Raw genomic sequence first — 19,139 nt, 5'->3', positions numbered from 1 at the left:
CAATCCTAAATGAATAACACATACTAAGTCAAAAGGAACTGAAATGAACACATTCAAATAGTATAGCTTACCGCATATAACGAACTAAAAAGGATCCTCTTCACAACCCTTGTCCTCCTTTTCTCAAAGTGCATAAATATGGTGGTTGCAAATAGCACCAACTACACATTCAAAATTCAACATTTCATTCCAAATTATAATCAAAGTATAAATCAACTAAGGACATCAAACACTTACCATGTTATCAACGTATTTGTAAGGAGCTAAGGTATGAACAAATGTTGTGTTCAGTGTCTGCCCAATTATTTCACACACGATCCTGATTAAAAACAAATGTACTTTTCAATAAATAACTATTCCCAAACCAATACATTAAACAAAATTATCATAACTTACCTTTGTGGTCTATCCCTTACGCCCACGGCGATGTAGAGTTGGTCAGCATTGACGTCAGGCCTTGGATCACCATGAACTGCACGAAGAGGTACGATTGCCATTGCTTGCGGTGCCTCCGGTTCTTCATACTCAACAATTTCAACAACGTTCACAACTTGTTGTTCATCTTCAGCCATAGGTTCTTCATTGAACGTTCATTGAATGCTTCTTCATTGAACGATTCTTCATTAACTCCAGGTAAAGGTTCTTCATAACCTCCACCTAATGGTTCTTCATCACATCCACCTAAAGGTTCTTCATTACCTCCACCTAAAGGTTCTTCATCACCTCCACCTAAAGGTTCTTCATNTCCACCTAAAGGTTCTTCATTACCTCCACCTAAAGGTTCTTCATCACCTCCACCTAAAGGTTCTTCATCAACTCCTCCAACACCTTCTTCATTCACAATTGGAATGTCACGAATTTTACATACCTCATTCTTCAAAAAAACTAGCCTTGAAGACAACGCCATCATTTCTTCATTATTCTTCTTCAATGTCTCCTCAAGGTTTGCTTCAAAGGTGCCATCATCGGAGCTATCATCTACAGCTTCATCAACTCTACATCGTTTTGGCAACTGCGGTACACCTATCCCTCCATCAAACAACTCAAATGCAGCTTTGATTTCGGGCAGGTCACGGACACGCTCCCCAACATACCACTCAGACTTAAACTACAAACATGCAAACATATTAATGACTGCACTCAAATCATCAATATTTATAAGAAACTTAAATGAAGTAATTACTTCAGCAGTCCGGAACCAACGGAGCATGCGACTGAAATCTCTATTAATTCGATTTCCATCAAGGGAAAATCTCTCCACCGCCCAGGCCTACAATATGATGAAAATCTTGACTAACACATATATCAGAATGTACAAAATTCATATAATTGACTTCAACAACTACAACGAATTTTACCTNCAATACCGCAACATTGCCACTTAGACTTAGTGAACTGCGGATTCGTCCAGCCATTAATTTTTTCATGCCTTTATTCAAACTATCAACTAGGTGTTTATGTACACCGGTAGCCCAATCATATAAACAGAGGCTATCTAGGTCATCTAACACTCTTGATGGCATGTTAGCTACTATCTTAGACTTTCTAGAAAAGAAAAACACAACCAAACAAACAAATATATACAACCTACAAACAACATCAATGTCTGTGTTTTTGTCTAAAACAATCACATTAAACACCTGAACCAAGTCTTTCAAAGATGTGCTTTTTCTGTTAAACATTTCTCCAACCAAACCTTCTATACATTCATCAAACGGTACTTCTAAACCACCTATACCTAAACCCGTCGTCATGAAAACATCTAAAACTGTGAATGGAACCAATTGATGACTCAGCCTAAAACTAACGTCATGCCCGACCCACCGACATACCATCACCTTAATTAACTCACAGTTTATGTCCACATCCTCAAGTAGGTACACACACCACCTAAAAGGTGTCTCACAAATTCGTTGAACATGATCTTTTCTCAACAAACGATTCATTCCAATAATATAAGATGAATCCAAAGAAGTACGAACCCTCCACTACAAGACATAAAGAAAACATTGTTAATATTAACAACAAATTATCCAACTAAATAAAAGTAAGAAACTTTATCTTACCTTTGGGATTTCGGAAGCCATTCCAACTGAACACAAAATCAAAACACCAAAGAGGCCAAATATCAATAGTTGGTTAGGGTTTACAAAAATAAAATTAACCCCTAAACAACAACATTATAATGAGAACCNAAATGATACACAAAANCCCAAAACACCAAAACGCGAGAATGCCAGCAAATGACGAAACAAAGACGAAGCCCAACCAAACCAAAAACGACATACCCACACTACGGGCTTACTTTCTCAATGATCGCCTTCCCCTACTTGAGATAAAACCAAAGTAACGCAACAATGGAGATGGTGGAAAACGAAAGACGAAGGGACCTGTTGGAGAGAAAACGAAACTGTTCACAGCAAAAGTGAAAGACGAAAACGAAACCGCCAAATCGAAAATCATATTCAATATTTCATTATACCACTTCTACCCCCGTCAGTTTATTACAAAAGCTTTTTCAATTTAAAATAAATAACCCAATAGAAATTTGACACCTGGACGGTGTCAAATTTGTGTCAAATGTGGGTGTTAAACAAACATTTTCCTTTTGTTAATATTAAGAATGTAATATTTTTTTTGTCGTTTTTTATTGACACTTTACGTTCATTCTTGTACGTGAGTAAGAATCAAAATACAATATGCACAATCCGTATGTCAGGCGAATCAAAGTTTGTTATAGACGATTTTCGTTTACGCATGGAAAAAGTTTCTGACAAAAATGTTTTTGTTTGTCCCTCACCATATATATATATATATATATATATATATATATATATATACATATATAGTGTTATCAATGAATCGGCGTTAACCACCGAATTCCTTTTTCTTCTTGCTTTTGCTACCATTTTTGCTACCATGTTTCGTCTTCCTCTGGTTCTTTTTCGCAGGCACATCATTGGACGATTCTATTGTTGCAAGAAGGGGTCTAGTACATTAGAAAAAAATGGGAAGCAGCAAATGGAGGTTTCTAATAAGGAGGTCGAACCAGAGAAGGCTACGACCAAGGCGATGGACATTCTTACGAAGGAGCCTTTTAAAGAGGCTATAAAAGAAGAAGAACAGAGGAAGAAGGAAGAGGAACAGAGGATGAATATTGCTAAAAATATCACTAGTGGAAAAATACTTTTCTATGACTAACATATTATGACGTACAAAAATTATACATCATAATAGGTTGATTGATGGCAGAGTTGTAATAAAAGTAAGACATATTATGACGTAGTTCTATATATCAGTCATAATATGAAATACGGTGACAAATTTGTAAATAAGTTTAAGACATATTATGACGTAATTTTGTACATCAGTCATAATATATAAAAGCGGTGGCAAACTTGTAATTAACTTCAAAACTTATTATTACGTAGATATGAATATACGTTATAATATGTTAAATAATTTTTTCTCTTTCACCTCCCTCTCATTCCAACACTCTCGGCCCTTCTCATCTCTTTCACGGTCCCTCTCACTTACACTCTTCATCCTCTCATTCTCTCTTTCTCTCTAAAATTAGAAATTAGGTTTTCTTACTTTTCTTGCTCCACGCCGTGCTTTTTTTTCTCTGAGAACACGCCTCCTCCGCGACGCACAAGGAGCCGCCATCAATTAGGTTTTCGTCTGTTAAATATTGTTGAACTTTGACTTTGAGGACTACTATATAGATTTACTAGGGAATTTTGTGATCAAAAGATCTGTTTGGATTAGTTAGGCTCAAAAAAGTGTTTCTTGATATTCATTTTTATTTTACTGATAATTGTAGGATTACCATCCTATTTTCACTTTAAAATTACTACTTCTACTTGTGAGGAGCTTGGTCTCCCTTATTTCTAATACTCTTGTTTCTATCATAATTCACAATAACTTCTTAATCAAGCTCAACTTAATTACTAGGATTAACTTCTAGTTAATCACCCTTGGTTTTTGGGGGGGTCAAACCTTCCTTTGTTTGCACATCTTGCGTTATTAGATATTTCAGATTCTATGATTGTGGTGTTTTACTTTTTCTCCTATGTAAAACAAGAGAAATGTTTTACTCTTGTTTGCAATATATACTTAGTATATACATTAATTGTTCCGTTTTATTGGGTATGTGATAGGAACTATTGCTACTACGTAAGCCTACTATTTCTCCCCAATTCTCAATTTTATCATACTAATAAGATTAGGATTGTGTGATGCAACTTATAGTGTCTATTTTGAATGCAGCGTTTGGATCAGAAGGGAGTAAGCTTTTGTACCCGGACCACACATGATGATAATGCCATAACAAATGCAATTGAGATATATGACAGCTTGAGGTATTTTTCATACCAAGTTATATTTGTCTTTGTTTGGAACATGAACACGGCTTGACATGAAAACTTTTGCAGTGGCGCAACTCATATTATTGCTTCCAATAATGATTATGGTGTGAGAGAATATGACACAGGTTTAAGCTTTTGAATAATTAATTCATGGTTATGATTCAAATCTACCATGATGATGAATCATGTGTAAAATAGATAGTGTTGTCATTGCCTTGTGTTTAAACCATTGAACTTTCTTCTCCTGCTGTTCTACTGAACCTCTTGACAATGTTGGTGCGGCTAATGGCCTAAACTAAACTGATTCTAGGTTTGTTGTTTTGTGCTATTGTGTGGGTTTGAATTAAGGAATTTACTGTGCTAAAGTTCAATTATGAAATCAAGTTCATTTTTTATAGTGGTTTTATACTTTTTTTGTTTTGAGATTTTTAAAGAAAATAACAGTATTTGTTTGAAAATTTTATAACATATTAGAGTTGAAGTGATGGTGAATGTATTTTTATTGTGAATGGAATTAATTGTAATTGGAATGGAATCAATTGAGAATGATTATAATTTCATAGGATGTGAATTGTAATAATAATTTTTTTTTAAAAAAAATATACATATTATGACGTACAAAATAATGTACGTCATAATAAGTTGGTTCTAAAAATCACACATTATAATGTTTTAACAAATTTACGTCATAATATCTTTTGCGCATATTATGACTGATTTTAGGATCTACGTTATAATATGTCTAAGTTATTATGACGTAAATTTTTACTACGTCATAAAATACGCAGACTTATTATGACGCCCAGAATTATGACTCGCAGAAATTACGTCATAAAATATTATTTTTGTACATCATAAAATGTCTTTTTTCCATTAGTGTATGTCTGAAGAAAAAAACGAAGATACTCGCACTGATGGAAGAGCTTGGGTAGGTGTTGACAAAGCTTGGGTAGCTGTTGACACCCCTAATGGGAGAACATGGTTAGCTTTTGATACTGAGTACAGGGGAAGAAGTGGCTTCTTTAGCTATGGCAATGAATTAAACAGAGGAATGAGGGCTAAAAGTGGTAAGAATCAGCATGCTTTTGCACCAGCCTTTCCAGTAATGAAACAACAGGATTTACCAGCAAGTCTAAGCAAAGAGACTACTATTGTTCCTGACAGAGAAAAATACAACCAACCTGATTTTCTAAAAGAATGTGCTGATGCCAAATTCTTTGTCATCAAGTCCTACAATGAAGATAATATTCACAAGAGCATAAAATACAACATGTGGGTCAGTACAAAAAAGGGCAATAAGAAGCTTGATGTCGCATACCAAGAGGCCCAGCAGAGACCTGGTAGATGCCCTGTTTTCCTATTCTTCTCGGTAAGCATCTCCATATGATATGATGTTGGTGTGTGCTATTTTCTTATATGATAATTTTAATCTAATTTGTTGTGTTTATTATTGAGGTTAATACGAGTTGTCAATTTGTGGGACTTGCTGAAATGATTCGTCCTGTTAAGGATGTTTCTAACAATTTGTTGAGGCACGTCACGCTGGAAAACAACAAGAACAAACCTGTCACATAGAGTCTGAGAGAGTCGGGATACCTAAGAGGTAATTAGGTCCTGCTCTCCTCATTTGTTGTTTGTTTTTTTAGTAGTTTCTCTTACTTTAATCTGAACCTATGTTACAGGTAATGTTGGAGGCTGGGCTCAAATTAATCAAAATCAAAATATACTGAGTAACACATGTTTTTTTGGATGATTTTGGGTTTTATGAGGCCCGTCAGAAGATTATCCTGAGGAAGAATGCAATATTTGAATACCTAAATCAGGCAAGTGATATTTCATCTATTCTAGTTATGTGAAAAATATTAGATTGTGTGATGATGTCTTAGTTATGTCTGTTTATGCAGGTGCGAGAAGAAAAACCTACTGATGAGAAGGTTGAGAAAAATGGTGATGAGAAGGTTGAGAAAAATGGTGAAGCTAATATTCAAAAGTCTGAATCGGAGTCTAACCTTGCTGAAAAGGATGGCGATGATCCGAAAGTTACCGAGAATGGATCTGTTTCAAAAATTGGAGATGCCCCAAAGGGTGCTAAAGGCGGAGTTAGTTCATAGAATTCTAGCACCAATCCCATCTCACTGGGTTTTGTTTACAGTGGTTAGCTCCTAACAGGCTTTACTCCTAGGGATTTTGGGTTTTTAGGATTTCTGCTTATATCTTCTACTTTGTTGCAGAGCAGCTTTCTTTCTTTCTTTCAACAAGGGTAGAAAGCAAGGTGGGAAATACTGAAATATAGTTGGTTTTATGCTCTCTTTTTTTTTTAAGTTTTTCGTCTTAATTTAGTCTGTTTATTTTCTATCCGATTATTGACATGGGCATACTGGAGGAAGAATTTTATTTGTGGACAATCTGTTATGTAATAGGGTGTTTTCTGGCTTATGAAGATCACCATATTGTTTAGTTCATTTAGCTTTCCTGTTCTTGTTACATTTTTATACCAACAATCTTCCTTCCATAGTTTACTCCAATTAAAACTAATTCTGAAAATCTCCTTCGACTTTGCTGGTAATGTAATTACGTTATTTCTCATCTAGAATTGAGAAAAGTCGTAGTTGAGCTTACTATTCCCAATAAAGTTGTCGTGATCCTTCTGTGTTGGAAATTGGCTTCAATGAGGCAGTTCCCCATTTGTTAAAATGACGGAGAATTAAGTTTTTAGGTTTGAAAATGTATTTTACTAATGAATTTTGAAAATGTATTTTACTTTCCATTCATAGTATTTTTTTTAAATCAATTGTTCCTATTTACTTTTGATCTTCAAATATTACTTAAAAAGTTGTACGGTTTAAATTTATTAGGAGCAAGAAATTAAAGTATTCGTCAATATTTTTTACAAGAACTAAAAGCATATTCAAATAAATGAAATTATAGTATCCCAAGTTCCATGTCAAATAAATGAAATATTGATGATAACCATTATAGGGAGGGAAGGAACACGAAAAAATTACCTAGTCTTTGTGTACATATTATGTCAATAAACACACAATAATAGGAATTCAATTAATCGTTGCTGGTTTCTGAACCTACTCACCGGCTTGCTAATCGTCAAGCCACATCAAGTCCACAAACAAGGAAGCGTTGAAAGCCAAAAATACTATATGACAAAATAATGAGGGGCCAATAGCAAAGTGGTGAAACCTTCAATGCGATCACAACAATCTTAGAACAATTCAACTAAATCTGTATTTGTGATATCATTGAAATTCAAGACACTAGACTTAACGGTGAGACAGACATAGATGGTAAACTAGGTTTGCTCAAAACAAAAAGATAAAGGCCTTAGATGGAATATCTGTGTAAAGATTTTGATACAGAGGAAAACTGTACCACATGCACCTATAAAAAGAAATTTCCCAGAGGCTTAAGTTGTTTGGTAGAAGTTGATTGGGAGTGAATACACATTTGCATCAAGAAATATGTAAAATATAAGTAACAAAATACTCTTCTTTAAGAACAAATGATTACAAAGAAACAAAAAGAAAAGGTAAAATATACATTTCAAGGAGTCTCTGGTTCCGGAAAAACTCTTTTCTCCATGAAATTCATGAAACGTTCAGCATAAGTTTTGGGTTTCACGACTGATATAGTCATAGGATCATATTGCAGTGATTTGCAGGCATGCTCAAGTTTCTTTTTCACAGTGTATTCCTGCAGTATGTCAATTATGCCCATGTATAGGACTACATCATAAACCTCAAAAAGCTCTACTTCTGATTCCTCCACCTTGTCCTCCTGAACCTTGCGTGTCGCTTGAGCTGGCATGTTTACTCCTAATTGCACTCGCAGCCTGAGTAACACACCATTTGATATATGATATGTATCACTGTAATTATAAATAAGGACAATGATATTTTTGACAACAATTTTTTTTGACAACTTTTTTAAGAAAGGGACACGTGTTATCAATTTATTAGTTTATTTGAATTTATGTTTAAAAAATATTTAAAATAGACCAATCACAAGCTACCACATATGCATTATTAAAAAGTTGTTAAAAAAGTGTTGTTAAAAAAAGTTTTTCCTATAAATAATTGCGTGTCTTTCTCTAAAAAAAACATATGCTTTTACATTCAGTTACATTGCTAAAAAGAAAAAGAAAATTAGCGTAATTATTTATAAAAAACATTATTAATTATTTGTATTTATTATAATAATAAATAATTAGTTAGATCAAATTATTAATATCAAGTGAAATATATTTTTTCACTCATTTATTTTTTAACTAAATTCTCTCTCTTTTCTTTTTGTGTTCTTTTTCTTCTATCTGAACTACAAGAGAAGTACAGTGAGAAAAAGCTTTATCCGATTGGTGAAAATCTAACACCAAAGCAGAACGAGTTGCAGATTCCATTTTCGTTTTCAAGCTCATCCCTTTCCCTTGCAGTTCTCGAGTTGCACCAAACCCTAATTCCATAAACCATTTTCATGCATTTCTCTGTCCATTTATGAATTCATCATAAGGATGAACATTCTCTCCTCGCCCCACTTTCACATCACCAAATCCCACTACCACCACCGCCATGGGTCACCGAAGCTAACTCCGAGGCGCGTTCCGACCCACCTTCTTCTACGTAGGTCACCCACAGTGCTCTGCAAGTCCTCCTCCGCGAGCGGGGAACCCGGTTCGGATGATTTCGTGAGCCGGGTTCTGAAGGAAAACCCGAGCCAAGTGCAACCCAAGTACCTAATTGGTGACAAGTTGTATACTTTGAAAGAAAAGGAGAGTTTGGGGAAAGTATCCACTCTTGGTATTTTCGATGTGCTGAAGAGGTTGAACCCGACGAAGCCTCAGAGCAAGAGTGAGAGTGAGGTTTCCGGTGAGAGAAACTCTGTATATTTGAAAGACTTGCTTAAGGAGTATAGAGGGAAACTTTATGTTCCAGAGCAAATTTTTGGGTCGGAGTTATCAGAGGAAGAAGAGTTTAACAGGAATGTAAACGAGTTACCCAAAATGAGCATTGAGGAGTTCAGGAAGGCTTTGAGTAAGGACAAAGTCAGGTTTATAACTTCAAAAGGAGGAGGTGGAGGTAATCGGGATTTTGTGGTGGATTTGAAGGAAATTCCTGGTGATAAAAGCTTGCACACAACCAAATGGTAGAAAATAATGGAATTATATTCTTAGTTATGCAGCTTGTTTAAACCGAGCACTGCAGTGTTGTGTAGATTGTGATTGTGTGTGGTTTTACAGGGTTCTTAGGCTGGGTAAAGGGGAAGCTCGATCGGTTTTGGCTGACTACAATGGTCCGCGATACGAAATAGAGAGGAGGCATGCTATGGTTGTTAATCCCTTTCTTGTTCACATATGAATGATTTTCATGAGATTAAATTATTCGTAGAGCCCCTATTCTCTATTGTATGTTTTACTGCTGATAAGAGAAAACTATAGGTTTTAGTTCCTTCACTTGCATAAAAGTTATTCATGTTGTTAACATTGCAGAAGACTTTCTGGCGATAAACTGCTACAAAAGAATTGGTGGTCATATACCACTACAGAAAAATCTGTGTAGGATGTAATGCTTATAATTTTCTCATATAGAGACTAGAACATAAAATAAGAACAATTATAGGGCTGATGTATGGTTTAACCTTTTGCTTATGTTATGTTAGTGTTAGTGCTAAGGGGGGATGGTCAATTACCTTTGTTTGTTTTACATTTCGTTGTCTTTTTTCTTAGTTATGTATGCTTTCTTACCTATTTTGTAGTCGGACTCAGATTTGGCAAGATGCATGAATGAAATAGATACTTTTTATGGGTGATCATAGTGTCATTGTTCTTTTAACTCTTAATTTATTTTGCCGCAGTCTTGGGTGGGTAAAACGCCAGAGTACCCTCATCCAGTTGCATCTTCCATATCTAGCAGAGTGATGGTTGAGCTCGCGGTGGTTTCAATCTTCATGGCTTTAGCAGCTACTCTAGTTGGAGGCTTCCTTGCAGCAGCATTGTTTGCTGCCACCAGTTTTGTATTTGTGGTGGCTGTCTATGTTGTGTGGCCTATAGCCAAACCGTTCCTCAAGCTCTTTCTTGGTGTTGCACTAGCAATTTTGGAGAAGATTTGGGATAATTTTGTTGATTTTTTCGGTGATGGTGGAATTTTCTCTAAGATATTTGAGCTCTACACTTTTGGTGGAATATCTGCCAGCCTTGAGGCATTGAAACCAATTATGATTGTAGTTTTGACTATGGTCCTTCTTGTTCGTTTCACTCTTTCAAGAAGGCCTAAAAACTTCAGGAAGTGGGTAGGTGACTGAGTGATCCACTAATTATGCACGAATCATTGAACCAATATTGTTCTGTGGATTTGTTTCATTATTATGGTCTAATGGATGTTTCTTTGATACACAGGATCTTTGGCAGGGAATAGACTTCTCACGATCTAAAGCTGAAGCCCGTGTTGATGTGTGTTAAAACCTACATTTATTTTAGTTTATATTCTTAAAAAAATTAATGTTATTTTTAGTTTTCTTGTCTTAATTTTCTTTACGAATTCTCTTATTCATATTTCTGGGTTTGGAAAAACGTTGTTTCAGGGTTCAACGGGAGTCAAGTTTGGTGATGTGGCTGGAATTGATGAGGCAGTTGAGGAACTTCAAGAGGTTATCTTTTTTTCACATGTTTGGTTGTTTTATGGGTGTGAAAATAAGTTTATTGTTTGTTGGTGCAGAAGCTGAAGCCATTTGCTGTGAGACAACAATAAAAGAAGAGTTATAACCAAAAATAAGCATATGAATTAACTTTTTGTGGAAAATTTAGTACATTTTTTCTCCATGGCCTTTCATAGACATCTTTTGTCACTTTTACAAATAGTGTGAGTTGAAGTATTTTTCCTTGAGCATGAAGTGAATTTTTTTTACTCCTTAAACTTTTTTGCGTGCAATTTGCATGCTTTTGTTAAACTTTTTAAAACATAATTCAATTTAGATTAACATATTCCAAAAATTGCCCTCTAGCTAATTTAACCCTTCTAGACAAATAAAATTTATCACTTTAACATTCTGGATGGCTCCAAAATATTAAAAGTTTCAACTTGTTTATGCCGCTGTGCCCAACTGCAAAACTGCCATAATGCATTAATGCATAAGCAACTACATTAAGAAGACGAGAGAGAGATTATACCTGTATTTCAGATTAATCATTAGGCAATTTTTCTTTTAACTATTTTGAATAATATGACTTATCCTTGTCAATAGTTATTTGCTTAACTATTAATATGCATGTCTCTTCTAATTTATTCTTATTTTTATATTCTGCATTATATTCCTATGTCTTATTTTAATTGTCTTTGTAGTCTATTATATTGAATGAAAACTTATGAAAGTTATTTATGATTTTGTTTAGTTGGTGAGATACCTAAAGAATCCTGAGTTGTTTGATAAAATGGGGATCAAACCTCCTCATGGTGTTCTTCTTGAGGGTCCTCCTGGATGTGGAAAGGTCAGATTCTTGTTCTCCAGTAATGCTTGATATAAGATTCTATTTCATCTGGCAGATGCTTAAGTTTTGTCATGCTTTTGCAGACCTTGGTAGCCAAGGCTATAGCTGGTGAAGCTGGTGTTCCATTTTACCAAATGGCTGGATCAGAATTTGTGGAAGTTTTAGTTGGTGTTGGTTCTGCGCGTGTTAGGGATTTATTTAAAAGGGCCAAGGTAATCCTACTCTCCTTTTTTCCTGATATTTCATTTTAACATCACATATTTTCTGGTAATTTACTCAGGTTCTTGAGTCCTTCTTTCATGTTCCTCCTCATGATTTAATGTGAACTTAATGTGCATGTCAATCATGAGGTGACTAGTTAAGGGTATTGATCACTTGATGAAACAGTATATCTTCATGCTTTGTTCAATCAATTATGTTGAACGTTTTCAAGGACTACGGATTCTTATAAAAAATTTCAATTGTTATCTCCTTTATATATTGTTCATTTATTCACTTAAAGTTAGTAAACTTTTATGTGTTTCAGTTCCTTGCTCTCTGAAGTAGAAATAATGTTAAGAAGAATATCCATTAAGTATACTTCTTGTGTTTTCAAGGACTACGGATTCTCATGAAAATTTTCAATTGTTATCTCCTTTATATATTGTTCATTTGTTCACTTAAAGTTAGTAAACTTTTATGTGTTTCAGTTCCTTGCTCTCTAAAGTAGAAATAATGTTAAGAAGAATATCCATTAACTATACTTCTCGTGTTTTCAAGGACTACGGATTCTTATGAAAGTTTTCAGTTGTTATCTCCTTTATATATTGTTCATTTGTTCACTTTAAGTTAGTAAAATTTATGTGTTTCACTTCCTCGCTCTCTAAAGTAGAAATAATGTTAAGAAGAATATCCATTAAGTATACTTCTCGTTTCTTATTTGGCAAATTCGTCGCTTCTGCTTTGCTTGTTGCAAAAAATGTGTGGATGTCTCGTGTCATGAGGAACCAATATATCGCTCAATATGAGATATGACTTAGTATAGAGCTGTTTCTCAGTTAATTTTTTTAAAATACAGATATAGATTGTAGAAATATCATGTTTCTATTGGAGAGCTAGTGATTGGTTGATGCTTAAATGTTTGTTTTTTCTTTGCAGGTAAACAAACCGTCAGTTGTATTCATAGATGAAATTGATGCATTGGCAACCAAGTAAGATTATGTTGAGTTTATAACTTTACAGATTGTATAAAGTTGTGGGTTGTATGTCCATGGTATGTTCACTTATTTATTAGAGAGAATGGATTTATATTGTCCAATTATACAACTTAAGTAATTATTATTAGTGGCACCATTGCAAGCATTGTTGATCCATTGGTTGGTCTAATCTAGTTATTGATTCTCACATACGCTATTCTTACAAGTGAGAATGCATAGGGGAAAGCAGCATTCGGTTTCTTCTGTTGTAATATTTTTAAGTCCATACTTCCTGGCATTACCATAATATTTTTGGCACATACCATAATTATTGATGGGAACTTCTTGGAAGTTCTATTTAGTTCATGAATGGTGATTGGTAATTGAATAACGACATTTCTATATGTAGTCTTAATTTTAGCTTTTTTAAGTGTTAAATAAGCACATTCTAATTGAAGAAACATGTTTAAAAAAGTTATAATGATAATTTACGTTTGAAAAAAACAGAAATACTTCAAAATACTTTGAAAAATGCTTCTCTTAGAAACTAAGGATTATAGATTTTTAAAAAAATCAGTTTTCTTTTTATTCTTTTTTAATATTTACACAAATAGATCTTACTATAAAAGCAATTGCCATGCTGACGATTTTGCTTGGTTCCATCTGTCTGTTGACATCTGGAGTCCCCTAAGCATGCACCCTACCTGATTGTGAAATCCATACTTGATTGATTAGGCGACAGGGTATCTTCAAGGAGTCCAAAGATCACCTGTATAATGCAGCCACGCAGGAAAGGGAAACTACATTGAACCAATTGTTGATAGAGCTTGATGGTTTTGATACTGGAAAGGGTGTCATATTTCTAGCAGCCACAAATCGCAAGGATTTGTTAGATCCAGCACTTCTTCGTCCAGGTCGTTTTGATCGCAAGGTTCCTTCTTAACCTGAGTTAGTAAATTTTTTTCTCACTTTTGGTTGGGTTCAGTGTAAAGTATTTTGTTTTTGCGATGGGCAATTAAGAAAGAATAAGTTTAAAGGTTTGCTTATTTCCTGTTTCCAAACTGTTTGCTGTTTTTAGAAGTTAAAGAACAAGAAACTTGTATAACAAGTGCAGGTTTTTTTAAGATTTTTAAATAAAAGTCTATTTTTCAATCTTTAAATTAAAAAAATTAGAACATTCGAGTTATTTTAATATTTTACTGTCATTTCCATTGCTCATATTCCTCCTTGGAACTTATATCTTTCACCACTTAAACTGTGTAATGGCTAGTTTTTGAAAATTGTTTTAAGACAACTTTTAAAAGGTAAAATAAAAAAATTAAGCACACCCTAAACTCTTTTGGTTTTGCTATTAAATGCTTTGATTAAAGCGCAATCCTCTGGTGCAAACAATGGCTTTCATGTCCACTACATTTATTAGTAGTTCTTTCTAGTTTCAATGGTATGCTGTTAATGTTTTTAATTTTTCTTCTGTAGATCAGGATTCGCCCTCCTGGTGCCAAAGGAAGGCATGATATCTTGAAAATCCATGCTAGCAAAGTAAAAATGTCAGAGTCTGTTGATTTATCCAGCTATGCTCGGAACCTACCTGGTATGAACTCCTGTCTTACTCAATGAATTTTGCATCCTGATATCCGAACACACATCTTAATTTCAGGATGGTCTGGAGCAAGATTAGCACAATTGGTCCAAGAGGCCGCCCTTGTGGCTGTGAGGAAACGGCACAACTCAATTCTTCAGTCAGATCTGGATGATGCAGTTGACAGACTTACAGTAGGACCTAAACGTGTTGGAATAGACTTAGGTTATCAAGGACAGTGTCGTAGAGCTACTACTGAAGTGGGAGTTGCATTAACTTCTCATTTGCTCCGGCGATATGAGCATGCAATAGTTGAATTTTGTGATCGCATCTCAATAGTACCTCGTGGTCAGGTCCTTGTTCAGCTTCCTTCACTGTATTATCATTTCTTATCTTCTACAAGTATTCTGTCAATCTTTTCCAGCTCTCTTATTTGAGGTATTACCAGTACCATATCTGATACCATCTGCAACACGGCTAACCTGGTAGAAAAGTATTAAAACTCATGCATGTGAATTTTAAAGAACAAATAACTGTATAGAGTTAATTTGTGTTTAAAAGATGTGAGGTCAAGGTGCTGGTAGAAACTGTAGCTCTAGATAGAGATAAAAGAAGAAATATCTGTATGGAACCTATGTGATGTACATGCTACTTTATTTTCTTTGTATAAGGCTACCATATTCTATCCGTGATACAATTCCTGTTTGATTGGTAGGTTTTTACTTAAAAGGTTGCTATTTTTAAAGGGTGTTTCTATAATTTTAACTTACAAAGACCACTTCCTTCTGACAGACATTATCTCAATTGGTATTTCATCGACTTGATGATGAATCATATATGTTCGAACGTCGTCCTCAATTGCTTCATCGCCTTCAGGTATGTAAATGTACTCTTGAGTATACCAGTTTCCTTTTTCTTGTTCCAATTATTTCTTTCAGTTTGAGCCCTTGTTGACGAACAGGTTCTGCTTGGAGGTAGAGCTGCCGAGGAGGTCATATATGGACGTGACACGTCAAAAGCCTCAGTTGATTACCTTGCTGATGCATCGTGGCTTGCACGCAAAATATTGACCATGTTAGCATGATTACTGTTTTTTTATACCTTGGACTTTCTGCTTATTTTCTTGTTCTACATTAGCTCCTTTTCCCCTTCTCTACTTGCAGATGGAATTTGGAGAATCCAATGGTCATACATGGAGAACCACCACCTTGGAAGAAGTCAGTTAAATTTGTCGGACCAAGGCTGGATTTTGAAGGGTCTCTTTATGATGACTACAACTTGATTGAACCACCACTAAACTTTAAGATGGATGATCAAATTGCCCAAAGGACTGAAGAGTTAATAGGTGACATGTACCGAAAGACTGTGTCTCTCCTTAAGAGGCACCATGCAGCTTTACTTAAAACCATTAAGGTAACTTCGAGTAAGATCTTAAAGAGAGTTATATTAATTTGTGAATTGTTATCACTGTGAGCTCTAGAACCAAAAGGTTAGAAAAGAACTTTATGAGCACAGTTTATTTCGGTTACAACATCTCAAGATATCAGATATTGCACAAGCTTAACACCACTGCAACGATTTATCATTCTGTCCTTTACTTTTGTGTGACATAAGATCACTTTGACAGCTTATGAATTGGCACTGCAGGTACTTCTTGATCAGGAGGAGATCAGTGGTGAGGAAATAGAGTTCATTTTAAACAAATACCCTCCACAAACCCCTTTATATCTTTTGGAGGAGGAATATGCTGCCAATCTTTCATTCAACAAAGAACAAGTGCATGATTTGGAGTATGCCTTAAAACCTCAGTCAAACGAAGAAACCATGTAACTTCTTCCTCATCTAAATTTGTTCCTGGATTCCTGGCTAGTCAGTGTTTCAGGTTTGGTAGCTGCACTTCGGCAACATTCATTCCTAGGGAGGGCTACTGCAAAGCTTACATTTTTCAATGAACTATATGTATTTTGTTGAGCCATAAATTTTGATCATGCAATTTGTATGAAACGCGATTCATTATAACTGGTTTTAGAGGCACTTTCTTCCCATCTTCACAACGAAAATCTGAATCCTTTGCCTTGAAAATTAACATAATTTACCAAATTGAAAGTCTCTCGCAGAATTCTTTTAATGTCTGTTAGATGTAGAAAGCTCTACACTGTTGTATAGTGTATCTTCTTCAATATCATGTATACAAATTTTTACACCTTTCTTGTACATATTTCCCTTCCTAATATATTTATTACCATTATTTAATAAAAGTATATAAAAAGTTGACATAATATTTTAAAATAAAATTAGGTTATAAATTAGTCTAAATAATTTATTTATAAAATATAAACATATTTTTATTGAATACACTAATAATGGCATATGACGTATAATCATTTGAAGTTATAGAAGCCTACGGGTATAGTACAGTTCCTGGATTCTTATGCATGAATTGTTAGTAAATTCAGATGTCTGTTTTCCATTTATTGAATCAAAATTAATTGTAGGAAGTCTTAAATTACATAATTAATATAAACTTCAAGAATATAGCATTTTATGATTTTTACTTATTTTATATTGATTTTTAAAATTAAGGATATATATTAAGCTTGTATCGCTACAAAATTAAAAATAAGATTTATAACTCTTGTGATGCTACATATTATAGGCTACAAAATATATTTATTTTACAAGTACTATTTGTGTTCTTTAATAAAATTGGAGTTTCATGTTAAAAGTCTGTATGATTTTTTTTTTTATTCCAAAAGTTAACTAGTTAAATTATTAAAATAAAATTTTAAATTTCTTAAGTTTTATTTTCTAGTTAAGTCTTTCTTACAACAAAAGTCAATTCCTATGCAAATATGATTATACCAGTCTTGATATAATAGGATTATGTGGTAATGTTTAATTCTACCTGCAAATTTTCTATATTGTATTTAATGTTACATTAATAGCAATGTATCCATTAACGTTTTTGCAAGAAAACCATTATGTTGTATTACTAACTTCTTTAGGTTTTGATTTTCTCATATTGTATAATGTTACATTAATAGTAACACCTCCATTAGTAGTATTACAAAGTTTATGATTGTGGTCCACTAATAACATCTTTAGGTTTCTGATAAGTATAATTTATAATTAACAATCCATATAAACCAAACTTCATAAAGTTATACTAAAACCCTCTTACATAATTTGGTAATAATAGTAAAGTTATACTTTCCAACACAAATTGAATAAGAACAAAAACATTTTTTTATGCATATACACATGAACAATCACCAATGCAATATATATATATATATATATATATATATATATATATATATATATATATATATATATATATATATATATATCTTTATTTTAATGTTGTTGATATTGAATTATTTTATTCATGTCTTACTTGCCCATTCCATGTATCCAAAGGTAAATATTGTATTAAATAGTTTAAAATGGATGATACATTGTTCTTGCTAAGTACATTTTTCTTTTTTTTTTCTCTTTACAAAAAAGTCAACCTCCATATAATTATTATTCCACTAATTTTTTTGGTTTAATATGATGCAATGGGATTATTTCCCTATTTTAATTGATGTTTATCTTAATGTTTAATGTTGCATTAATGTTAGTATTCATCATTAATTTGGCCATTCAATGTTTGTGGTCCAACATTAACCTCTTTAGGTTTACATTTTGTACAACAATTTATGGTCAAATGTCCATACACAAATTATGTGAAAACTCTCTCACAAACCACAGTTAGTACTAATGGTTGTTAAGCTATGCTTTTTCTGCTGATAAAAAATAACTTTTTTTTTTCTACTATCAATTGAATAAAATGATACAAAACTTGTAACAAATTGCAAGTAAAAAAAAAAAACTTTTATCTTAACAAATTAAATGCTTAATATATTTTATGAACTTAGTAGTAATTGTGTAATGTTTTTCCTCAAACTTTTCTATTTAATATAATTTCAATATTTATTAAAAGGAGTTAATATAGTCTTTTTTTTGTTAGACTAACGTGTTAAATGATAATAACTTAACAAAATGATTCAATTGTATTTTTGCAAAAGGAAAAGTACTAATATTATTTTACCAAGTTATCACTTTTCTAATTGATATAATAGAAGAGAATTTCCTTTTATTAAATATTAAAACTATATTTACTGAAAAAAAATGGAACAAAATCATTAAATTATTATTTTAAACAATGGACTACAAGAGTTATTATATTAAATTTAATGTTGTAGTTGAGAGTAGATGATTTTCTTTTCATGTGTTTAGTATGTATTTCATTTATTCAAAATAAATTATAAATGAAATAAATTTACTTTGCTTCTTTATATTATTTGCATTGTTTGTTTTATATTTTTCCTCCAGATTTAATAATTTCCATGTAAATTTATTCCAATATTTTTTTTCTTGATAGAATGAAAGTGTCTTTAATTTTTTTTTCCTATAAATTTGTTGATATTGAATTTAATATTGTATTAATGGTCGGGTGTTATTGGCTAGAAATTATAGGTTACCTT

General features: G+C 33.3%; 3 protein-coding genes across 4 annotated transcripts; 2 read left to right on the top strand and 1 right to left on the bottom strand.

Annotated features, from left to right (window-relative positions):
- Window positions 1–544: 544 nt before the first annotated feature.
- LOC106766649 lies at window positions 545–2,175 on the bottom strand. The gene is made up of 4 exons (XM_022782823.1): window positions 2,067–2,175; window positions 1,641–1,988; window positions 1,184–1,270; window positions 545–1,108 (listed from the first exon to the last, which is right to left on the bottom strand). Exons 1-4 carry the CDS (start codon window positions 2,085–2,087, stop codon window positions 545–547), a joined length of 1,020 nt encoding a protein of 339 aa, XP_022638544.1. The 5' UTR covers window positions 2,088–2,175.
- A 3,072-nt stretch (window positions 2,176–5,247) lies between these two features.
- On the top strand, window positions 5,248–6,187 carry LOC106766648 (YTH domain-containing family protein 2-like). The gene is made up of 3 exons (XM_022782822.1): window positions 5,248–5,736; window positions 5,823–5,970; window positions 6,050–6,187. Exons 1-2 carry the CDS (start codon window positions 5,248–5,250, stop codon window positions 5,940–5,942), a joined length of 609 nt encoding a protein of 202 aa, XP_022638543.1. The 3' UTR covers window positions 5,943–5,970; window positions 6,050–6,187.
- A 2,483-nt stretch (window positions 6,188–8,670) lies between these two features.
- LOC106768807 (probable inactive ATP-dependent zinc metalloprotease FTSHI 1, chloroplastic) lies at window positions 8,671–16,696 on the top strand. 2 transcript variants are annotated; one of them, XM_014654140.2, is made up of 15 exons: window positions 8,672–9,518; window positions 9,613–9,700; window positions 10,227–10,661; window positions 10,768–10,821; window positions 10,953–11,018; window positions 11,761–11,856; window positions 11,940–12,068; window positions 12,994–13,046; window positions 13,767–13,962; window positions 14,508–14,622; window positions 14,689–14,963; window positions 15,403–15,486; window positions 15,572–15,684; window positions 15,774–16,023; window positions 16,258–16,696. In XM_014654140.2, exons 1-15 carry the CDS (start codon window positions 8,887–8,889, stop codon window positions 16,438–16,440), a joined length of 2,769 nt encoding a protein of 922 aa, XP_014509626.1. In that variant the 5' UTR covers window positions 8,672–8,886; the 3' UTR covers window positions 16,441–16,696. The 2 variants fall into 2 exon arrangements, with proteins under 2 accessions (XP_022640006.1, XP_014509626.1); XM_022784285.1 differs by lacking the exon at window positions 16,258–16,696 and having other exon boundaries at window positions 8,671–9,518; window positions 15,549–15,684; window positions 15,774–15,915.
- The last annotated feature ends 2,443 nt before the right edge of the window (window positions 16,697–19,139 follow it).

The sequence above is a fragment of the Vigna radiata genome, chromosome 7 (genome assembly GCF_000741045.1).
Source record: "Vigna radiata var. radiata cultivar VC1973A chromosome 7, Vradiata_ver6, whole genome shotgun sequence".
NCBI lineage: Eukaryota > Viridiplantae > Streptophyta > Magnoliopsida > Fabales > Fabaceae > Vigna > Vigna radiata.
The sequence above is the reverse complement of the archived record's forward strand: the minus strand, read 5'-3'. Positions and strand labels throughout refer to the sequence as shown.